Below are 17,063 nucleotides of genomic sequence, written 5' to 3' on the forward strand. Positions count from 1 at the left end.
GTTGTGCATTTTCAAAAGATGCTGCAAATGAATGGTGATGGAACCTGCATGTGTATAACTGTTGGATGCTCTAGTGTAAAGTACCCAGCAATTCTGGAATTATACTTAGAGGGATTTGATTAGCTTAATTTTACACTTTCCAAATTTTGTTTAAGAATTTATTAGAACCCAGAACTCAGTGCATTTCATCTTATAAAATTAGAGTAATTTATATCCTCTTTTCATCCAAACGTATATCCCAAACACAAGTGGGGGACATAAGTACATCATCATGAATAACGACAGACATTTTTCTTATGATCTGCTTGAAGGTGTTTGAGACACTGACCAAATAACTTTGGCAACTTGCACAAAAATATGTCCTTAAATCAACAGTGATAGTAAAACTTGGTTGAATGAGGCCTTTATTACGCAGAGAACTGGAAAGAGAGGGGTGCGAGTGCTGAGAAGGTTACTGTGTTCCTAAACCATGCCGCTTTGCATTGGTATGTGAAATGGGTATGGCTGGTAGATGATAGGTGGCTGTCCATGAGCAATGTAATAATTGCTGAAGTTTCTGTCACTGATATACGGAGCAGGCTGATAATAACATGTTACATTAGCTGCATTTGGGATAATATTTTGTTCTCCGAGGACTTTTAAAGCCAAAATTGTAATCATATTCAGAGTTTGTCTTCGCTCATGTCCCATGAGACAGACTGTGCTCTCGTTTACAACTCCACGCAGAGTCATCAAGTAGTCATACTTGCTTTTTTCTTCCCCGATGAAGTGGTTGCGCAGATATGACTCAATTTTCCTTTGCTGTTCAGCAACATCTGGAAAATCAATGAAGAATCTGGAGCACATGTAACGTTCCAGAGATTTAATTTCAGCCTCATCTGCTGGCTTAAAGTCACGAACCAGGAGATTGCTGTACTTCAGAAGGCCACCTCCTCTGATTTCCTCAGGGTTCCTCGTGGAAATCAGTTTGTATCTTAAATGGTCCATTGCTTCATTGAAGTCTCCATACATACTCTCTGCAATAATAGTGGGGTGAGAGTCTTCTGTCAGTTTGCAGTCTGTTTCTCTGTAAACATTTAAGATGGAGTCCAGCACAATTTGGAAGGAGTCCACGCTGAACTCAAACTGTCGCCTGAGCGAATTAACAAACTTGAGCTCCACGTTCTTCCCGCTGTTGTTGGACAGGGAGATGAGGCTCCAGCGGTCGTGATCATTGGAGACCTTGACCATCTTCTGCACGTAGGCATCTTTCATAGTCTGGGCAGTGATTTTTTCCTTATTAACACATTTTGGCAAAAAGTCCAATAGGCAATTAAGAACTGCCTCCTTAACAACCTGAAACTCAAGCTCGCTTGGAAGTTCCACCCCAAAAATGATGTCTAGGTCCTTATAGCTTGTTCCATTCTGCTTCACTAGGATGTGGCTAGCTGTTGAACCATTCAGGCGGATATCTCGGATGTTGATCTTGTTTTCAATGAGCTGCTCCTTAACAACACGAATTATATCCTTCGGTTTTACTTCCAGTGTAGGAAAATTCCCTCTTCCATGAATGGGTATTACCTCTGCTAAAACTTGATCCAGGATTTTAATCTGATCCCAAGTGAGACTACTGAACCTGTGGTCTAAGTCCTCAGTCATTGTGATGTAGGTTGGCTAACTATGGAGAAACAGAAACAAAGAGAAAAATGTTAGAATTTACTCAAATACAAGAGAGCCTGCATTTCACTCTGCAATGGCAAAAACATCTCTGGTCCTCTGTTCAGTGACAAAGCAGTTCCATTTACACAGAGACACAATCCGAATTAACTTTCTGAGTGAACTACTGCACTTCTCACAGGCTTTTAATTGAATTTTAATGCAGGTCAGGTTTTAATCCTGCTGTGAAACTGTTGTGTTATTGTATAATAAGTCAAAGCCAATGCAGTAAACCATACAGATTTCATTTAAAAATACTTGGAGGTTAATAACATGTAATACTTGCTGGTTGTAATGAAACTCCAGATTTCCTTGAGCTAAAATGAGCAAATTGAGTTACTTCTGTCCTGTCTAGAATGTTCCTTATATCTTCATTCACTTGCACAATGAATAAATGATGCAACATACTTGTTGTTTACTCAGTCAAATGCCTTGAATGTACTTTGGTCTCTATGGCTTTATCTATATGCATGCACACTTTAATACCACTTCTGACGCAAAATATTTTCCTTCTGTTCCAGTAACTGTCCAACAGCAATCAGAAATCAGTGCTGCAAGTTGGCGTCTGCAGAACTGAAAAGAAAACCCCTCCAGTCTGCACTTGATACCCTAAAACTTCTCAAGACAGCCAGCAAAGAAGTCAGTCTAGAAGACAAAGGATAAAGCTCTGGATCTAGAATTCCCCAGCTTATATTTTGCTTATCTTCATATCAACACATTACGTAAGCAGATAGACCTTAGCACGGGTTATTTATTTACATCCTGTTTTTATTATCAAAAATAGCCACAACAGAAAGATGCTGTGAATTCTACAAGTAGTTCAACTGTGAGTGAGCGAGGTTGGAAGGAGAGGGTTTTGCATAAACTTTGTTGTAAATCTGTCTTATGGTTATGGTTTGGGTAGACCAGCTGTAATGAAGCAGTAGCAAACTAACCACTGCTAGTTTTAGAACTGCTACATAAGGAGAACTTGTATGTTATGTGACTTACCTGTTACTACTTAACTTTGAAAGAGCTTTCTGAGGTTAATGCTGTGATTAAAAAACAACAAGGGGCTTTGAGAAGGGAATGTTTGAACCCCTTTATTGAGAAGAGGAACCCACTTGAAACTCATTTGGAAAACTGGAAAATGGAAGCCCTAATATTGGAAATCCGTCCTTTATTTTTACATTTTATTAGTCATTTTAGATCTCATTGATATACACTGAGATTTAAAAATGACAGTAAAAGGTAATGTCACTGAGTAGACAGGTTTGGGTTTTCTTTTAATTGTATAATTTTTGCACAGTATGTAACAGTACATAACTCTGCACCTCCTTAGAAGGATTTTCTCTCGTTCTTTCCCTTAATCTTGTTAGGGAACAAGAACAATTTCCAGGCAATTTTATAGTCATTAGGAACCTTATTTCTGAAGTAGAGGCAAATTTATTTACTGAGGTGTTCAACCTAATGGCGGGAGTTATTATTAATACAGGTAAAACTCAGAGGCAATAAATCAGCAGAAATCTTAAGACCATAATTAGTCAAAGTGCTGTGTAAAGTGAGTGAGATGGTGAGAAATGAGAAGGCAGCTCGCTGCGGGTGCCCCTGTGCAATGAGGTGAGTGAGAAGGAGCGCTGGGTTCATGGGAATGGAGGCTGAGTGTTAGCTTTGTTTTCAGCTGTAATTGCATGGAAACAGAGAACTGGTGATGTCTGCAAGGGAGGGTGATCTTGGAAGAAAGATGTATCTTGTGCCCTATTGCCAGCAGCTGCACCATTTGGGTGACTCTATGTGAGACAGAGAGCTGTCACCTTGCAGGACCTGCCTTCCTCAGGTCTGGCTGTTGATCCCTGCCAAAGAACAACCTTCCTGTGACTCCTTCCATGGGAACTGCTGGAAGTATTTTGTATGCTTTATATTCAGAGTTCTATCTTGAAGTCCAGCCATAGGCAAATGGAAAGCTGCGTAAACACTATCACTGTGACAGTGAAAAGAACAAATAGCCTTCCAATTGTGTATTGAAAAGTGTTACTTTTCCTCACCTCATGATCATTTGGAACTTACTGAAATTCTCTTCTAGGGACTTTTTTAGGTGTTTTTGCTTTGTTTTGTTTTGTTTTGTTTCTGGGGTTTATACTTTTACTATATACTGCATTGGACCCTGAATTCTCACCAGTTTAAGATCTTTGGACCAAACAACTCTCAGTTTGGTTTCACAGTGATAAAAGATTTAGTTAACCAACTCTTAGCATTCTGCCATATATCAGCTTCATAAGAAAATAAAAATAAAAATAGGACTATATCTGGCTTTACAGCTCAATCAGGAAAGTCTGCCAGGGTAATGATAACTTTAATGCTACACACAATTTTCATGGAAACAGATGCAATCTAGAGGACAGTCTCATCAAATTTAGCTCATATTTTACCAGTAAACTGTTTAAGAATCTCTTTTTATGTGCTCTACAACACTGCTGCAGTATATTTTCAAAGGGTTTGCAATATGCTGGCATTGTCAAGCAGAATACATCTGAAATAGTTTTTGTGCAGCTGTTAGCTCTAGTCTCTTCTCTTTGATTTTGTCTACTGCCCAATTAGTCTGTTTTACAGCAATTATGTGGAATACTTAAATGCTCCAGTTGTCTTTACCTTTGTCTGCACCTGAAGCCAGTTGCTAAGGGACCTTTTAGAAATCAAGTAAGATGCCTTGTCAGCTGCTGTAGTAGCTTTGCATTCTACCATTTTGGGATTTACCCCAGAGATACTGAAAGTGGCTGCTGCAATTCTCCCCTAAGGGCTCGGTTTGCTTTTGCTCCAGTACACATTACATGCATCATTAATGATTTCTATGATATCTTGCTAAGGCTTTATTTTAATTCAGTGGCACAGTTCTCTAATAAGCTGGACATTTTCAAGTGTTTTTCATATGTAGTGACTTAAGGACTGCAGCTGGCTTTAGCTCTGAAGGCAAGAATGTTGGATGTGGAAGGAGGCCTGAGCGTAATTTGAATGTGCATGAGTGATTCAGAAGCAATAAAGCACCTGGGGCATCTTAAATGTGAGCATATTTAAACTAGATGGACAATGTTTTCCATGAGTTTTTCCTTCCATTACTGTTAATGCGTACAGTGAAGATACTGTTTATTTTTCCTGTTATTGTGAGATAACGCATGATTTGCCATAAGTTTTCAGTACAGTTACCATCAAGTTACCCTGAAATAACAAATAATAACTCAAGGCCATATGCTCTTCTCTGGTGAGATAAAGCTGCGTGGTGTGCAAAATAGGCTTAAGTAGAAAGCAGTTTGCTTTGACTGTGCCACAAAATATCACCTTTAAGGGCAGAACAAGCAAGGAAAAGGGAAGCAAAGGCATTATCAACAACAGTGTGGACTACCTTTTCTTTGACTCAACCTGATAAAGATACCCAACACAGCCACGTACCAGCCAGGATCACCCCTCCTCACAAACTAAACTGATTTACAGACAGTTTGGCACAAGGGCAGCCAAACTCTTCCTCAGCACAAAGCTGGGAAAAAGAACTGAGCAACCTATACCCTCTGCTGAAACGTTGCAGGATATTGGCTCACTGGTTTGGGTGTTCTTAGAAGGGACAAATAAATAGGGAGTTTACTTTGGGCAACTGATACTGATACATAATCTATACGATGTCATCCTGCAGATTAGGGTGTTTTGGAGGCTGAATTTTTTCATCGTGACTCACAGTATGTTTGCTCTCAGCTGCATGTGGGTATAATGGGGTAGCCTTTTCACTGTGCATTTTTATCAGCTCCCACAGCACATGAGGTTCCTCCTTACATGGCCTCCAGGTTCAAACAAAGCATGTCCTCGTAAATAGCATGGTATGAGGTATATTGAGTCTTCTCATTTCTTCTTAACTACTTCTGTAACTCAAAATAGTGGTGGTATGCAATATTTGGTCTATTTTGGGCTGTGGCCATCATTGAGAAGTTACTACTTTACATAAAGATCATTTGTACTCCTGAATGCATCCTATGGGCTAATTTCTGAATAATGTTTCCACAGAGAATCTCAGGCTTACCGTAGCAGGACGATTGGCAAGCATGTATTTCAGCAGAGTTAATAGGATGACTCACTGGATCCTTTGGTAAAAATATGGATTGTCATCTTGTCACTGCTAAAAACATGCACCTCCCAGGGAAAGCTACAGGGGAAAAAAACAAACAAACAATAACATCCTTTTTAAGATAAATGTTAACTATCAGTCACCTGCCTCACATAATAAATCATGCATTATGACTTGGCAGTCCCTAAGTCATAACAATAGCATTTTAAGTCAGAAACAATAAGGTAAAAGCAATGGCAAGGCACAGAAGTGCTCAAAAAGTCTCTGGGTTTCAGGTCGTACTTAGTCCTCTGCAAGGATGTTAACAACCTGCTATTTTCCCTAAGGGATTAAGAAAAAGTACTTAACGTTATTGACAGACATGCAAATGAGAAGAGACAGCGGAATCATAGAAAAAAATTAGTGCTAATAACAACTCAGCAAAATTAAATATAAGAAATTGTGAAATTGCTTCAAATGCTTCCTAAAAATGTGTACAGATGATGGGAAGGTCTTATTTCTCGGCAGACTGGGCTGTTGGTTCATTTACAGTAAGCCCAGTATTCAGCCTATTGCTGGAATTTCCATGCACCGAATGGCCTTTGACTGGCTAAGTAGGAATTGTAGCTATTTTTGTTAATAATTGCATGTGATCATAGAGGCACTTCTTTGTATTGGTTTCTCCTTTCAAAGATATGTTGACAGCAAGGCAATTTTTTTTTAAACCTTCATTCAAAGACCCTCATCTCAGTGTCCCATCCCACAAAGTTCAGAGCAACTAGGAAAGGTTCTTTATCCCAAGGAGCACCCCGTCCAGCATATGACTTCATATGGGTGTGAACTTACTCCCTATTGCTGAGTTATGCTTTACAATCTCGTCTTTTAGGCTGGAAGTATATATGCTTCTGAGTAAATAAAACTTAGAAAGTATGATTTGAGTGTAAATATATGCAAGAAAAGCTGAAATTGTAGTCAGGAAGGTGTGGACTGTAGCATTCACTTTATTAAGAACATTATGGTGGTTCTTTTCTGCCATGCTACAGCAATCGTATCTTCATCACTGAACATGCTGTATAGGCTGCCAACAGCCTAGGACTCTGTTTCCTCATGTTGTCCTTGCTGTGCCAGGACCTATCTGCAGCTCTCATATGCTTTCCAACTCATGATGGGCTACTGACTGAATGATTGTGAGTTCCCTGTGTTGCTATCCAGATCCATGCAGTGTTAGCTAATGTTTGTAGCTGGGAGTACAGGGGCTTGTCTAGCAAGTGCTGATGTCTGTTTAGGCTGAGAGCAAAGAAGGCAATCTTTCCTTGGCAAGGAAAAGAGGTAGAAGAGTCTCAGCATGTGGAGTCTGGCCTTCTGGAGGGAAAGTCAGACAAATGTATAGCCATTCACTTCAAAAAATACATACTTTGGTCTTTTTAACAATGAGCTATTGTTATTTCTTTCTGAGTGAGGGAGAAAGATTTAATGGATATATAATATCCATTAATGAACATATCATTGCGATAGATAGATTAACACTGAAGTAGAATTGATGGCTTCCCTGGTGATATATAGGGGAAGGAAAGACCCATTTTTATATAATGCATTCATAAAAAACGCAGCTGAGATGGATGAAATGCTTTGGCTGTTGGGACCTTATTCTCAATGGCTGCCTTCTACTGGCTCAGTCATTACAGGAAAAAGTGTACAATTTCATTATTCCCTGCTCAAGGTTTCCTTTTTTTTTTTTTTTCTAACTGAAGAAAAAAAAAGACTTTTATCAACAATTTTATCTCAAATATCATATTTTTGTGTCCTTGAATTCCAAATGTGAATGGTGATGATATGTACTAACAAATTCATTTCCAAGTCTCTTCCTCCTCTAGTGTCTCTGTGCATAATGAGCTGAAGTGTATAATGACAGTGTATGGCTCTGCGTCATGGGCTCCCAGCACTCAGCAGTGCCCAGTTCTGCAGGACTGAGAGCCAGGGGCCAAGGGATGCTTGCCTGCCCTTCCTGCCTGCCAGTTCCCCATGCAGCATCTGATTGCTCTGCAAAGCCCTTCAGACTAATACCAAAATCTATTTATTCGCTCTAGATACCAGTGACTCAATCTGAAGCTCACTTACCAAAAAAACTATATCGTGATGACTAAACTGCAGCAAAAGCAGGCAAGGTAAGGAGTGAAGCAGTCCATCTATTAACCATCTTTGTAATTGTCTCTCCTCTTCAAATGCCAGAGAGGGAGGGATGAGCTAAGCAGAGAGCCACTGCAGTCCCCACAGCAGATTTAGGCTGCTTTTTGAAGATTAAAGGCATCATAAAGTCCAGGCTCTCCTCAGAAACTATATCAAAGGGGTTTCCTCCCCTCTTGTACATCAAGAGAGACTAAGCAAGTCATAGAGTGGTCCCACGAGCCTGTCTGGTGGATGGCCCTGGTTATGAGAGCATAGGAGAATGACACCAGGCTTTGAGGTCAGGTCTATTTTGAGGGGATTCCTACATAATGTGAGCAGTACATTGGACTGAATTCTTTCTTTCATTGAATGTACCAGAAAATGCTGTACCTTGCTAGAAGCTGTACTTAGTTGATTCAATCAATGAAATGCATTTTTGTTTTCTGAATCAGTACTGAGCCATTGATGCATCAAGGCTGGTTTTTGATAGTGTGTACTGTAGCACAAGGCACTTGGAGAGGTTTCTGTGGGGTGAGCCAGAAAGCCAAAGACAAATGTACTTGTGTTCCACAAGGACCTGTCAGCATCACCTCTGCTCTACTCTGCATATTTATAAAAGTATTTGCTATTAAGCAATCAGCCTGCTTCACTCCAGAACTATTTTCATTTTATGGCAGAAAACATGAACTCTGTGCTGTCTCCGTGTTGATTTGCTGAGCACCTCAGGGCCCCTTGGAATACAGGCCATCAATGACTGCTGCAGTAAAATCCTGAGCTTAAACTGAATTGGAAGAAACTCCTGTGTCCTGAACCTGGTTTGGCTGGCACCCTCTAGAGAACATGAATCTAACACCTAACTCATAAGGTAGGATATGGGTTTTAGTCAAGGATCACTGTATCTCCAACTGTTTGTTTTTATTGCTCTTTGTGCTTACAATGTCAACGCATAAATATAATTCATATTTTTATGAATTAATTTCCACAGTTATATTAGAATCCTGTTCTCTGACTACATAATGCAGTAGTGGGATTTCTTTTTAATGTTCTTTTCCCCAACTTTATGAGTTACACTGTAGCACTGGGGGAAATACATGAATTATTTATTAACTTAAAGCACTTGCTGTACAAAAATTATTCTTAATGTTGCATCAGCAAGAGCTTGAATCCCCCTAGAAAATCACTTTTTGATAACTGAAACGTTTTCCAGATTTATGTGATAAAGTAGAAACTACATACAACATCAGGCAAAGGATTATGACTGCAGCAGCAGCGCCAGGAAACTGCTGCTCTTCCATGGTGAAGGTAGAATGAAAAGTCTCTGTTGACACTATTACTAAAATGCAGAAAGAATAAAACGATGATCAACCAAAGAAAAAGGCTTGAGCCCTGCAGCAAAGATGTGTGTATTCATGACTTTTCCATCACTATCAATAATGCATAATGACCATCATGTAGATGACGACACCAACTGTTGAGACAGGCTGAGTCAAGCTTTCTATCACTAAATGTGAAAAAACATTCAACTTGACATTGGATGTCAGAAAGGTAGGACCTGCTAGATAAGCAAAGATCCAGAAGAAAGGGTAATGGAGAAGAAAATCAGCTGATGCTGACATAAATCAACATCTGTTGTACCAGTTTGTGGTGCTCTATGGAGGGAAACTTTTTCTTTTTGTTAATATGTACTGAAATAAACAGCTTTTGGAGCCACAAAAATATATCATTTAGGAAAAAAAAGGATGTGCTAATTCTTTGTGAGCGCTCATACAACATAAAGAACCTACATTCAATATGATGTTCAAATTTTACAGCTATGTTCTTTCTTTAGTTAATGCACTCTGATTCTGCATAGGGGTGGACAGTAGGTATATCGCTATTCCCTGTGGTATCTGAGATCCTGGACTGATGCTCTGAATAATTATTTTTGCATAAAGATCATGGTGACAGAGGAAGAAAGGAAGACTGTGGCTTACATATCTATATATCTCTTTATAAATAATATTTCAATTGGCATGAATTCGGTTCTCACACCAAAAATTCCTCTGGTGTAAAAGAACTGGCTCATTGGTTGGGCACATGACCTGAAGGAAGGAAATTGAGCTCTCTTCTACTTCATGCAGTCCCATCGAACCATCCCTACTCTATGCTCAGATGATCAAATTTGGTTTGGAGTTTGCCTACAACTCTTTAAACTGTTCCTGGGCTTTATCCTGTACCACTGAAAACAGTTAATTGGAGTCATACATGTAGGATGTACGCTTATATATCTTACATACAAAATGTCTTACATCCATAAGACAAATACTCTCCCCGTATGGAGATGCCAATCAAGCTTCTGGGAATTCAGCACTGTTGGTAATCTCAGTGTGACCCACCATGGATCATGAATGAAGGAGGTAAAGCAGAACATCAGCTGTTGACGTTTCCACCTGCTGCTGTGCCCTGTGCTGGTGGCACAAATCAAGCCCATTCCAGTTCCCATGCAGGAGACGCACAGCCATGGCACACGGAGCTGATCACAGAAGCTGAGAGGCAGGCATGCTGTGAAACTGACCTGGATTAGGAATACTTACAAATCAGGTAGAATTTCATTCTTTTCAGCAGTGCTAATTAATGAATTAATTTCCACTGCCAGCCTAAATGCAGAGTAATTTACTCTACAAAATAACTCCACTGAATGTGATTTCAATGTGATCTTTCAAGGAGTTTCACCCACTTATCTGCCTTAGAGTGGATTCATAAATTACAGGAGCCTACTGTGTCAGCAGTTACTTCTGAACTTGGGCAGGAGCTGCTCGCATGCTCTGCAGGGCAGGAAGTTAAGTTCAGGGCTTTGCTCACAGGGGTCAGCATTAGACATCTCTCTTTCTGGCAGCTGAATCATTACAGGTCACCCAGTCCTTCCTACAGTGTTGTATGTCTGATGCCTAATGAGGCAAAACAACTGAATTGACTGTAAAGTTATGCCTTTAATGCAAAGCTGAGCAGGGATAGTGTGCAAGCAACACTGTGACGAGGTCACAGGTCTGAAGCAACAACAAATTAGGATTGTTGCTGTTCTCTTTAAACTAAGCTGTAGGAGTGCAAGAATGCTGAGGTATAAAAGAGAAAATAGAATCCCGGCCCTGCTGTTCTCCCCTCTGCACATCGGTCCCTCATTCCCTGCTCCCAGGTGCTGCAAACAGGGGAACAGCTGGGCAAAGGATGACGTTCCCATTTCTGAGTGGGACACACACAAGCCACATCTCACTCTATTGGTTAAGGAAAGCATGAGCATAAAGTGTGGGAGAGAGACCCTGCTCCCAGTTCGCTTTCAGTTATTATTCATTTTGTGGCCTTTAACAGTGATCTCCATCCTTATTCATACCTACCCTGTGCTTTTTATAGGAGGCACGAGAAAACAATTGCTATCAACATAGTATGTGGAAGGCAATGTGAGTGCCTGTACAGTCAACCATGCTCTTTCTGATGGAATAATAAATTCGTTGTAAGATTTGCAGTAGCTTAACAGATGTACCAGAGAGATGTGCCTGCAGATTGGAGAAGGCAGTGAGTGCTGAAGATGCATTTTCACATTGAGGAGATGGGACTGCATGCAGATCTCGTGATCCAGAGCTGCTGAGAACCAGCTTGGCTTTGCACGGACAGTGATACCTACAGGAGCAGCACTTCTAAGCACTCTGGCTTAGAGACCCCCAGAGGTCCGGCTGTCACCTCTGTGTGGAGAACAGATTGCCCCAAGGTCTACATGTAGGTGATAGGAGAAGGCCTAACACACAACACGTGTGCTGCAGCAGGGCGGGCTGCTCCATGCTGTCCAGCCGAGGTGACAGAGCTTCCAGCATCGAACCCGACAGTGAGTGGTGAATGGCACAGCGCTCCTCTGCTACTTCTATCACTAATGTGGTGGTCTCAGCCGAAATTCAAGAAGTTTTCAGGATTCACGCAAAGCACGCCAACATCAGAGCAGCGCTTGTGTGCGAGGAGCAAACCCCGAAGCCAAAGAACCACAGCAAATTGACCAGATCCCTCTTTTTATAAGTTGATAAAGTTGTTCAACGGAACACACCATTCGGAGGCCAAACGCGAGGCCACCCCTCCACATCTCGCAAAGTTTGCCCTCCGCAGCCCATCCACCGTCCTTCACCACCACGCAGCTCCTCCCGCCCGGCCCCGTTCCCCTTCCCGGCCGCCCAAACGCGGCGCTCGGGGGCTCGTCTCACCCTCCGGAGGTCCCGCAGCTTTCGGCCGACGGGGAACTTACCTCGCTGCCTCCTCCTCCGCAGGGGGACTCGCAGGGCCCGGCGTTGGTTCCGCGGCGACCGCTCAGCGCGCACCGTAGAGCCGCCGCCGCCGAGCCGGGGCCGCTGCTGTCCGCGGCCGCCCTGGTGCTGAAGCGGCCCCTCCCTCCAGCCCGCCCCCGCCGGGCCTTGTAGCGTAAATGGGTGGCCATGGCAACCCGCGTCACGCATCCCGAGGCGGGGCTCCATCCCTCCGCAGCACGGGGAGGGAATACGGGCGTTTAACGGCTTCACCGGGTACCTCGCCTGGTGGTCGTCCGATGTGGGCATGCAGCTGCCGAAGTACTCCAGCCAACACATCTGAAGCTTCAGGGCCGCAAAGTAGAGGGCTCGCGGTGTTTCAGCTGGCATTAAGTGCGAGGACCTGCTCTTCAGTCACTTAAAATCCATCATTATGACCTAGACACAACACAGCGCTTCCCCTCGCGCTCATTTTCCACACAGCTGGCTCTGCAGAAGCTCTGCTGGGAGGCAGCCCCTCCATACAGGCTCCATATGCTCCTCAATATGCAGCGTGTCACTAATTCAGTTCTAGTTTCAAGTGATGAGCTTAGAAAAGCAGTTTTTTGAGCTGCGGGGTTCTAAAATTAAATCTCTTTGATCAATTTCTTAACTTGCTGGATGGAACAAATCCCTACGTGGAATTAGGTTATGGCATTTGTGATCTCCTTCGTTGCAGTACTAAATACTTGATAGTCGTCGTACAGTGTCTTCTCTGCCCACTGCGCATAACTAAAATGAAAGATAATTTACTTCAGTGTTCTGAGAAACGGTGCCAAATGGGTAAAGTTGTGATTTATTGTTGAAAAAGTGCAGATTCGATGCTATGATGACTCATGACGCTGAGCATACCTTGACAAGAACTGGCGATGTCAGTATTTTAAGCTAACGTTTACGACAGGCAAATCTGTATAATAACCTTAAAGAGCTACATCTGTACTTTAATTTACGGCACCCAGATACTTCTAGGCTGGCTCTTGCGTATTACACAACATCAAGATCTTAACCTGTCCTCTCAAGAAAAATAAAGTAAAAATTGGAGCAATCTGACCCTTGTTAAACACAAAAATCCCCAAACTGGCTGTTATCCTTTAGGGCCCTTACAAGCATCTTCAGTGTCTCTTTCCTCTTGAGAACCACTTTACGGAAGCATCAATAGAGCGCTACTGCAGGAACTACACAGCACTGAGTAATCAAAAAACCTGCTCATGAACCAACTTCATTGTATGTCTTAAATGTCAAATGCTCAGCACTAGTTTGTATTCCTAGCTGTCAAAATAGACACATACTGGTGATGAGATTTTCATAACTCGCAAGCCCTCATAAACTCAATACAAACCAATGCTCCACTCTTATAACTTCACTCACAGCCCAGAAGTTACTCACCTGCACTCAACCAGTGCAGAATGAAGCCCACATCTCTGCCCAACACTTGTATGTCTGTGTTGGGTGATTGACTGGGTAAACCAATTAGTTAATGCATTATGAAAACAGCAACCAGGTAATGTCCAGCCCCATGGCTGGGTAAGAAAATAGCTCAGTGTACAGAGAAAAGCTTATGTTCAATGGCTGATAAACCTAATTTAATGCGAGGCAGGGAGAGCTGGATTTTCTTGGAACTGTGCCTTTACCTTCTTGCGCATTTTCGAGGAGGTGGGTGTAAATCTGTGCCATCGTGATGTCACCGTGCTAGTATGAATGGCCATATGCAGTCAGGCCAAAGGAATGATCACAGGGTTTGCCGCACTATATTTTGAGCAAGAGGAAACGTGGCAGAAGGTGCTGAATGAAAGAGAAGGACATCGGTGTGATGAATTCCACTGGGTCCACTGAGGTTGATGGGACTTTCTCTACCAAGCTCATTGAAACTGGGATTTCACCCAGCACATTTTGTTTGTTTTGGAAATGAGGATTTTAAAGGTAACTTCAGAGGGCAGGTCTCCTCTGCCATGTGGAAAAATGCTCTCTGAAGCCTGGACTCTTGCTGCCTCCTCTTGTTTTGGCCCTTATTCAAGAAAGCACTTAACACATACATAAACACCGTTCTCAAAGTTTTTGAGCAAATACCTACTTTGAGGATTTGCTTATCTCTAATCCATTGGTTAAGAAGTAAGATATTTCTCAATAGGAGTAAGAGTGGAGTAATCTAGCTGTAAATCCTTATCATTTATATCGTTTATAACAAGAGCTTAGTCATCTTTTGACCAGTGACGCACAGCACTGATTTCTTGCTGAATAAAATTTTAGAAGCACAGCCAATTTTTCACAGAGGCTTGGAACTGTGCCCTTTATCTGTTTTTATGCACTGCTCCAAGTACGTAGCATGGAAAGCCTAATGCAAGGTCAGGTTTTGCTAGAATAACAGCACCAAACTGCAGCCGTAGGGTCCAGCTCTACCAGCAAGTTTTATCAAATTCCATAGCGATTTTGATATGCAGAGTAAGTTCAAACTGTGGTAGTAATAAAGGCAGTTTAAAAATGAAGATTACCAGGCTTGGAATTGTAAAGGTCAGATCCTGATCTATGCTTTCCCCAATTCTCACATGTATTTAGATCTGAGATACCCAGTGCATTTAGCTCTGCTCTGCGGTTCAGTAGAGAGGAAGAACATAGTTTTTACCTTTGGAAAATTCCATCACGGTGCTATATTTTCACTCCCAAACCGCAGAATTTCATGTCACGTATGATGCATAGTCTGCCTCAAAGAGAATCATTGGAGGAAAAAAAAAGTCCTCATGGCCTTGATTTTAAGCTTATGCTTCTGAGACAAAATGGGAGGAGAAGGTGCACTTTCCAGCTTCACTCGCTTTGCTTTTGCACACAAAAAGGAGAAATGCTACTGTAAGAAATGTTACTTTCCAGACTGCCAGAGAGAATCCAACAGCTTGTACACATCTGTCAGAGCACAGCAAGCTCTCCCTCTTGTCACAGGGTGCATTGCATGGAGTGCTCGGCCAGACTTCAGGAAGGAATTTATTCTCTCGTGTCTGCTTTTTCCATTCAGTAGCCACCACATTGTGCTAATCAGACCTTACAGAGTGGAAGAGGGTTCTTGAGAGCTACTTGATGTGCAGATTTCTGCTCAGGAAACTGGAAAGGGAAAGGTCCACTGGGGTCTGAGCTTTTATGGCTCCTGCTATCTTTTATGGAGTTTTACTCACAAATGTGAAGAGTCTTGCTAAGTTTATTTATTGCAGGAGCCTAGAAGTGGAGAATGTTTTCATTCATCCAAAACAGTTCTCTTCTATACAGAATGTGATTCTCTTTTTCGTCTGCCACTGGTGCTTAAATTGAAAGCAACTCAAAACAATCAGTATCATAGGATTAGTCAGAACTAGCTCCTTTCCTGTTCTAATGCTCAAACTCTGGTCTTGTATGAAATAACTTTTTGACCTTTGGCCAATGAGGAAAAAGTTGAAAAGCTCAAAATAAGCTATAAAAATAGCCATTAAAGATTTCCTCAGGAAATCTGTTTAAATACTGATGTCATTTTCTACAGCAGCTACTTCAAAATGAAATAGCTTCTTGAACTGAGGGGAACTAGAAAGGCACAGCCAGAACATACAGAGATGAGGGCTCAATGCTAAGCGGGTTGCCACAGTGTGAGACAAATGAAAGGGGCAATGCATGTGCTAGGTGCCATGTAAAAAGATTGTGAGCTGTGAGGTCTAGAAGGAAGAAGGCTGCTCCAAAAGGAATGAACCATCTGAGAAAAGAAGGGTCTCTGTATCCTGCAATTTGAATGTAGCTCCTGTGATGTTCAGCACACATTGCACCAGCTGCTAGATTCTGGAGAAACCCACGTAAGTGATGATTCTAAATGGAGATTTGATAAACCAGCAGGTGAGAAGCTGCAGAAAACCCACTTGGTATCATGACTGATAATAGAGTGAGGATGGAGCTTCTAATTCGAGACACAGAGTGGTAAATGTTAGTTTGTTGGGAAGCCAGGGGAAACAGGAGAAAATGTGGCCTTGTAAATCCAGTTATGCTTCCAAAAATATACCACAGGAACATTGGATGCTATTGGGAACACACATAGTAGAGCTAAGTGCTCAGCAAAGCATGCTAACCTAATTTCATGATTACATGAAAGAAGAAAATCCTGACTCATATTTTATTAAAATTGTTATGGTGAATCAGCAAATTACTCTGTTTATCTCCTTCAACGTCAGCACACTGAAGTCTGGAGCAACTTGAACTGATCTCACTGCCCTTGTAAATAGAATATATTCAGACCAGCTGAAGCTGGACTAAGTGGAAACAAGGAGTAATTCATCACCAAGGACAGCTGGGAAGCTCAGAAAAATGCTATTTCCTGACTGTCCTGGCAGAGGGAAAGACAAGAGCTGTGTGTGCCTTTCATCTCTGACTCCTTTGTGATGCCAGAACCCAAACACAAACATTTACACTCAAAAACTTTGCGGCCATTTTAACAAGATCTCCCCATATGGTAAATGCTGGCCTTTTTACGCATATACCCTTTTAATCGTATTCCTGTGGTGGGCAGAGAAGGAAATAAAACTGCACAGAAACATATAACCTGATCTCGCTTGTTTAATTGCAAATCCAATCTGTGTAGTACCGCATACTTCCATGGGGAGGAGACTTAGAAAAAAAAACCAACAACAAACCAACCTTATTACCAAGAGGCAGATGGACATTTTGGAACCTGAGTCCTGAACCAGATCTCCCATTTCCACCACACAGGTGGAAATGCAGCCAGGGGCAGTCCCTGAGACTTAGTCACCACTCTGCCCTTCTCACAGCTCCCAGTTTCAGGGCAGACTTTTAGGGTGAGGTCTGGAGCTGTTTGTAGCAGTTGAGGCGTATTG

At 42.0% G+C, this 17,063-nt stretch overlaps 1 protein-coding gene across 1 annotated transcript; it reads right to left on the reverse strand.

Annotated features, from left to right (window-relative positions):
* Positions 1-387: 387 nt before the first annotated feature.
* On the reverse strand, positions 388-12,302 carry LOC107312798 (terminal nucleotidyltransferase 5C-like). The gene is made up of 3 exons (XM_015860508.2): positions 12,192-12,302; positions 5,738-5,860; positions 388-1,657 (listed from the first exon to the last, which is right to left on the reverse strand). The coding sequence occupies exon 3, from the start codon at positions 1,636-1,638 to the stop codon at positions 463-465; it is 1,176 nt and encodes a 391-aa protein (XP_015715994.1). The 5' UTR covers positions 1,639-1,657; positions 5,738-5,860; positions 12,192-12,302; the 3' UTR covers positions 388-462.
* Positions 12,303-17,063: the final 4,761 nt, after the last annotated feature.

This window comes from Coturnix japonica, chromosome 4 (assembly GCF_001577835.2).
Source record: "Coturnix japonica isolate 7356 chromosome 4, Coturnix japonica 2.1, whole genome shotgun sequence".
Taxonomy (NCBI): domain Eukaryota; kingdom Metazoa; phylum Chordata; class Aves; order Galliformes; family Phasianidae; genus Coturnix; species Coturnix japonica.